The following is a 7194-nucleotide window of genomic DNA, read 5'->3' on the forward strand; positions in this document are numbered from 1 at the left end:
GGAAGAAATCTCCTTGTGTGGGGCCTGGAGGAGTTGAGCATGCTCCTTAATCAGCAGCTATGTGCTGACCCCGTGTCTTACACTGTGCTGGTCCCACAGCCCCACTCCTACCTGCCTGTCCACCAGAGCTGAGCTCAGATGGCAGAGCTGTGGCCCTCCGCATGGGCCCAAGGAAGGGAGACTGAAGCTCAACAGGGGACCCAGCAGGGCAGGTGATCAGGCTCCTAGCCAGTCAGGGCCAAGTGATCTCTGCCCCACTGTGTGCCCAAGAACCGAAGGCTACACCTCAGCAGCGCATCCTCGATAGCACTGGTGAGAGGGAAGTGCAGATTCTGTCCGCAGAAGGTGCCCTGAAAGTCATCCAAGTCCAGGGCCCACACCATGGCGCCAGCCAGCTCCCTGTTCCTCAGGTACCGCACCTGCTCTGGAGACCCAGAGCAGGCAGGGCTGGGTTCCCTGGGCCAGGGTGCTTATGGAGGGCATGCTATCTGGACACCTCCCCATGGGAGAGAAAAGCAGACACCTGAGACCCCAAACACCTCTGTAGCCAAGCCCCACCCTCGGTGCAGGGGACTTCCCTCCCCCTCTTCAACTTGGGGTGTGGCCTTAGGTACATACCTTGTTTTTGATGCTCTCCTGGTCGTCATACCCCACCCACTGGTTGCCCTTAGTGGCATAGGGGACCTGCTGACCAAGGAGTCTATGGACCGTGGCTCCGCGGAGAAAGTCACAGATCTGAACAGAGAACAGGGCAGGCGTGGTGTGGGGAGCTGTGCTGAGACTTTGCGGGTCACCAGGGGGACACCACAGCCCAAATCTCTCAGCCCCTTGCTTCTTCCTGCAGGCTACATCTTCCCCTAGAGACTGCAGGCTTCGCACAACATTACTTAAAACAGATGCAAAGATCCCAGGATTCTGTAGCTGCTGTAACCTGAGGGCATTATGGGGGCTCTGATTAGCTTCCTGCATCTTAAACAGGGATGTGGGAAATAGTGCTTTGACACTGAGGACCGGCCCAAGGCAGCACAGAGCAGCAGAGGATGGGCCGAAACAAAAGAACCTACCTCTTGGCCATTGCTTTTTCCTGGGCTAGAAGGAAGGCCCCAACTTAGTGGCCAGAGGGGGTGCAGACAGGATGTGCCTGGCCTCCTCCTCCCTCTTCTCCAGAGTGCTAGGTCTGCTGGAACATTTTTTTTAATTTCCAAAGGAGTACAGTGTGGGTGGGGTGGGAGGCTCAGCTTCCCCAGGGCTGCGGGTGCCCCGGGAAATCTTACCTTCTCCCCAGCTCATACCTCATAGTAGGTGAGGGTCCCTTTCTCCTTGGTGAACCGACCTGGTATTCCTGGCCCAGAGGTCGGGGCTCCCACATCTGTCTTGGAAGAGGCCAGGGTGAAGCTCCTCCCAAAAGTGGAGATACCCATCACCAGCTTATTGGCCTGGGCCCCCAGCCTCAACACACAGCTCACAGCGTAGTCCTGTGGGTGGGTAGGGCAGGACAGTTTGAGCAGTTAGATGCTGGTGGTCTAGGAGGGGAAAGGTTGTGCAGTTCCCACTGCTGCCTTGAAAGGTGGAGTTCCAGGTCTAGACGCGTCTGGAATTCCCTTCCTTCTGGGAACCTATTATGTCAGTCTAAAAAGCATTGTGTAATTTCAGTCTTGAAAAAAATCCTCTTAGGTATAGGAAGGGATTATTACTGTTCGATAGTTGCAGAACTCTGGCGATTGGCCCAGGTTACACAGCAAACAATGGCAGGTCTAGACTAGACTCTTGCCCTCTCAGCCCCCAGCCTTCTCTGTGCTCTCTTCAGTCTGCCCTCTGCCTTCACTAGGTCCACCCTACAGGCCCGTCAGGAGATGTCCTGACTCTTTATGGAAGAATCACCTCCCCAGTTCCCAGAGCTGTGGAGAATGCATAAACTTTGGGCCTCAGTTTCCTCATCTGTGAGGTGGGCCCTATAACCCCTCCCTTGCAGGATTACTGAGGAGTGGAGAGGTTGGTGTCTGAGCTCTGGCAAGTGGCATGTCTGTGGTCCCCTCTCAGCCCTCCCTCCTTTGGGACATTCACAGCATTGCTGAATCTGTCAGAACTTGTATCTTCCCGGCCCCGGAATAGGGGGCTGTGATGTGCTATGGTCTGGCGCCACGCTCCATGAAAGTCGTAGGTCAGAAGGCTGATGAAGTGCAGGTGTCTGTGGAAGGGTGGATGCAGGGCAAGGCGAAAAATTGAAAAAGCGCACCACCCTAGCAGGATGTGAGCTGGAGAAACAGGCAGCCAAGAGAAAAGCCATTAACCCCAAACCCAGCAGAACCCAGTGATTCGCTGTCTAGGCTGCTGGACCACCTCCCTTGTGCCACACTGGGACGTGGGCTCAGGGTCCCACAGGAGCATTCAAGGCAAGAATGGGGTCCTTCCAATCCACCCCCAGCACACAGTTGAGAGCTGGCCTCCAACACACGTCACCCCCTCCACTCCAGCCACATTCATCTTTGAGAAAGCAGATTACAAGTGGCATCAACAGCTAGCCTTGTCGGGAGAGAGCAGGATCAAAGGATGGCCTGAACCTATGATTCCTCCTGGTGGGAAGTAAGGTTTCCACACACAAAGGTGGAGGGTCTGCAGGTGGATTGCATGAACATGAGCTTCAGGTGTTTGGGGCAAATGGTTGAGAGCCACCTCATTCCCACCCTCTAAGTGATCAATTAAAGCACCAAGTCTACACTCCCTAAGACCCTAAAGAAGATTCTAAAGTCAGAGCGAAGAGCCTTTGTCTCTCACTCTTGGGTTTCCTAAGACCCATGCCGTTGTTCCACCGAGAGGTCAGCCTGCTTGGCTGGGGACTGCTCATTCTCACGCATGAGGAGGCAGGGCGAGGAGGAGGGACGGGGTGAACAGGAAAGGGAGGGGGCCACCTGCATGTGACAGCACTGTGTGGACTCCCCAGCAGCCTAGAAATGAAAGGTATCATTACTGCTGCCTTGCCCCTCCAGAGACTAGTGATTGGCTGGTTTGTATAACTTTCCCTGCTTCCTTTTCCACAAATACATACATTCATAACGACTTTCTCATCTGAGCAGCGCAATACCCCAAATGAAAAGGAAGGATAGGGATCGTTTTGCCCCGTTTGACAGATGGGGAGGCTGAGGCACACAGAGGGGAAGTGACTTGCTCAAGGTCACACATCTTTGGAGAAACTGGGACTAGAAGCCCAGTCTTCTGATTGTACATGGAGTGCTAGGGCAGAGTGCATCAGGAAGGAGATTCACCGGGATATCTGGGCGATGTCATAGCCTCTGTCAATGGCAATCTTCCCAGCAGACACTGCCGCGCTGAGCAGGAGTTGCTCTGCTCCTGCCTGGGCTTCCCTTGCAAACTCAGCCTCCATTTCCTGTTGGGAGAGAGGCAGGTGAGTGACAGCAAGCCTTGAGGCGAAAGATCTCTGAGCATGTCATTGGCCTTCGCTGTCTGCTGTAATCTCCAACCTGACTGGAGCTCAGTGGGAACGATAAAGTGGTCTCATCCTCAGACTCACCCATCTTTTTCCTAAAAAACTGTTTGGACCAATCTCGTCCCTACACCCCGTGCATACTCATCAACACTCAATTATTCTCTGTCCTGGAGGGACCATGAGGATAGAGAGTGATCCCACTTGGTCCTCAGATGATGCTGGAAGATATTTACCTGTTGGTCTGTGCTTTGTTCAAGCTTATAAAGGAGAACACAAAATTAAAGTGATTTATATTGTACCATGAACAGTTTGTTTAAATGATCACTCTGTCCCTGGGGTAACTGAGTACCTCTGATGCAGTGCATGCTGGGGAGTGGGCAGTGTTGGTTTGGGAATGAATACAGGCAGTGAGGAATGGGTTCTCCGCTTAGTGACCTCTGCCTCTTAGAACCCCACCCTACCTCCCACTGTTGTCAAAAGATGTCTTCCTTGCTGTGTGAGATCTCAGGACACAGGCTTGTTTGTCTTATCCCTGGTCCAGATCTCAGGACCCTGCAGCAAAGAAGCCTCAGTCCCCCTTTGCCTGCCTCAGGAGAGTATCTCTGAAGACAGCTTCTGCCCTCCCCACTCCCTGATGCTCCCTACCTCCCTGCCCTTTTCCCTGACCCAACCAGCACCTTGACCAGAGAGGTGAGATGCTGCTCGTCCCTCCGCCCGGGGTAGAGCCAGGCTCGGTCCAGTCCATCAAAGCCATGGGTCCGCAGAATTGGTGACACCAGCTTGATGAAAGTTCTGCAACTCCAGGTGTTGGAGGCTATTTTGGAAAATCTAGAACCGAAATCAGCCCAGTAGAGGGCTCAGTACCAATACGCTGGGTGTCTTAGCCCTCTGGAAGGGTCTCTGGGCATGTGGAGCTGGGAGTCTGAACCCACACAGCTCTAGGAGGGCATGGTTGGGACAGGACCCACCTCCAATTATCTTAGAAAGACCATGTGCTTTGGAGCCAGATATCCCTGGCTCTATCACCTACTAGCCAAGCCACTTTGAGCAGGTTATAACCTGAGCCTCAGTTTTCTCATCTGTAAAATGGGCATAAATGTAACATCTCACAGTGCTATTATGAGGATTACATGTGATAATGGTTGGATAGGATGCCTGACACATAGTAACAGCTCAGTAAATGAGAGCTGCTATGGCCATCTTTGCCCCCTTTTTAAAGCCTGCTCCAATTCTACCCACTCCAGGATGTCCTCACAGGGTCTCCACTCCCAAATTTCCCATTCATTCCATCTCTCTCCTTCTCCTTAGGACAGTATCCCTCGCCGCCCCAAATTTCTTTGTTTTCATGTCTGAGAAGTAGTAAAAAGGGCATTGGCTGCCACCTTGCTGTGTGACTCTTGACAAGTTCCTTTCCCTCTCTGCGCTCTGATTTCGTGGTTGTACATGAGGCAGGCTCCTGACAACCATTCAGACCCCTGTGCCTGACCAGTCTGGGGTCCCTGTGACCCCCATCCAGTGGATGAGGAGAAAGCTATGCCTCCTCCTATTCCATCAACCTCTGGGGGATGAGTCATCCTACCTTTGAGAACCAAAGTTCCATCCTCCAACAGATAGAAGGGTCTTCAGGTTGGGATTCCTGTGGGGCACAGGGAGGCAGGAGGGCAGGGGTTGAGTGAAGTTGCTGTGACATGGGGTGGCCCCACATTTAGGAGGCTGTATCAGGCTTCTAGCTTTGGGTGGGAGGCTGAATCAGGCCTCTGAGGTCCTTCCAACCCTGAGATTCAGTATTCTAAGACTTTCTAAGCATTTGTGGCAGTTACTCTGAGATATGTTGCCCATATTTGTTCCCTCCAGCGGGGAAGCCAGGATATGGCAAAATAGAGTCATGAGGACTTTCTCCGTGGAGAGGCACCCTCAGAGGACGGAGAGGGGTCCTTTTCCCAGGGGAGCTCAGCTGTACCTTCTTCTAGGGTCTTCTTCTACACCCTGACACCTGCTCTCATCACTTCTTCCCACTTAAGCCAAGGCCCTCCAGTTCTCCACCCGGAGGTGAGTACTGGGGACCTCGCCCACCCTCTTGAGCAGGAGTACGCTGCCCTGAGACCAGCCCTGCTAACCCTCCATCTTCCTCCTTCCCTGGCCAGCCAGTGGCCCAACCTGTCCTTGAGTGTGTTCAGTGTGTCATAGAGCGTCACATCATTCCACTCCCAGGTGTCAATCGCATTGTTGCTTATGTTGGCAAAGCTGTAGATGATGTGGGTACAGAGGAAGGGGTCGATGGCGTCTGGGAAGCAGCTCCCATCACCCCCGCCCCCCGCCCCGGTACTGGGACCAGCTGGTGTAGTAGCAGATCAGCTTGTATGCAGCACCTGAGGAGAAGGCCAAGATTGAGCCAGGGACCCTCTGGCTGAGCCCTGAGCTGAGCACTAATGGGGTTTTGGGGGGCGGGGTTGATGGGCAGAATTGTGAGCAAAGTTAGAATTCTAAATGCAAAGGGCTGGCTCAGGGGAGTCCTCTGTCTGATGAAAATAAGGTCTATTTTGAAAATGCTTAGAAAAGATCAAATATAGTAGATAAACATACTGCAGACTAAGAACAGAACACTGTATGGGGTGAGGGGGTGCCAATGAATAAAGATGAAATGGGACTTGGTACAAGTAAAGAAGGCTTCCTGGAGGCAGTGACTTTGAAGGAGAAGAGGGACCCGACAGCCATATCAGAAGACCCTGGCCTTCAGGCGAGAATCTTGCAGGACCTTCAGTGGAGTCCTTGATCTGAGAGGCTCTGGCCCATCTCTTCTCTGCCTTCCTGTGGGAGTGCCCCTAAACTTGTAACCCACCCAGAATGGCAGCCCCCAGGCCCCTTCAGTCCATCCCCCGAGCTGCGGCACAATATCCCAATGGACCCGGAAGTTCCTCCTCCCCGCTCATTCTAATTTTTCCTGCTGCAAAGTAGGCCTTTTCTGCCCTCTTGACTGTGGAGGAATAACTGGGCATCACTCATCCATGCTGCTACTGGTCTCCTGTTAGTGGTTCCCAGTAAGCGATTAGTTGAAGTCTTCATTGAACCTGAGCCTTTGAAAGTTTTTAATTTTCAAAAATTTTAAATATACAGAAAAGTAGAGAATAGTATAATCAACACCTATATACTCATCACCTTGGTTTAACAAATGCTAATATTTCTGAACCATTTGAATCACAGAAGAAACTGGAAAAGCACTACCTCAGTGGCAAGGTCCCTTCCACACAGCCCTCACCACACCCCCACTTCCCGTGACTTAAAAGGGGTTACTTACAGCTCTGGGGCAGCACCAGGACCACAAAACCTGAAGGGAGACCCCCTGCAAGTACCTCCTGCCCTTCCCCCTGCTCCCTGCACCCCCCACCATAAAGGAATCAAGGGCCTCCTCACACCTGCCTCCTCATCTCTCCCCCCAACAACTCTGCTACCCCTCCCACAGCAGGTAGGAGGCCAGCCCCTCTGCAGAGCGGCTCTGTGGCCAACCCAGAGACCTGTCTGAGCCACCCTCAGACCCATCCTGCCTGCAGCAGAGGGGGGCACGGCATGGCCTCTTCCTTTGCCCTCAGGCTCCTGGTGCCCAGCTGCCTAGACAGGACGCTTCCCTGGGTGTCCAACTTCCTCTTACACCTGTCCCACTCCACTCCCCCGCACCCCAAACCATGCCATGTACAGAACTGAGCTGTGTGTCAGTGAAGGAACTAGCAGGCTGGAAAGTGGCGGGGCCGAGC

General features: G+C 53.3%; 1 protein-coding gene across 1 annotated transcript; it reads right to left on the bottom strand.

Annotated features, from left to right (window-relative positions):
- Positions 1 to 224: 224 nt before the first annotated feature.
- On the bottom strand, positions 225 to 6982 carry CHI3L1 (chitinase 3 like 1; the record flags this gene model as incomplete). Its single annotated transcript, XM_082656481.1, is given in 11 exon segments — positions 225 to 419; positions 619 to 735; positions 1293 to 1475; positions 2065 to 2188; positions 3264 to 3385; positions 4123 to 4273; positions 5025 to 5081; positions 5603 to 5751; positions 5753 to 5814; positions 6741 to 6770; positions 6958 to 6982. Coding segments are annotated over 11 exon segments (1215 nt in total).
- Positions 6983 to 7194: the final 212 nt, after the last annotated feature.

This window comes from Grampus griseus, assembly GCF_964374135.1.
Source record: "Grampus griseus genome assembly, chromosome: 1".
Lineage (NCBI taxonomy): Eukaryota > Metazoa > Chordata > Mammalia > Artiodactyla > Delphinidae > Grampus > Grampus griseus.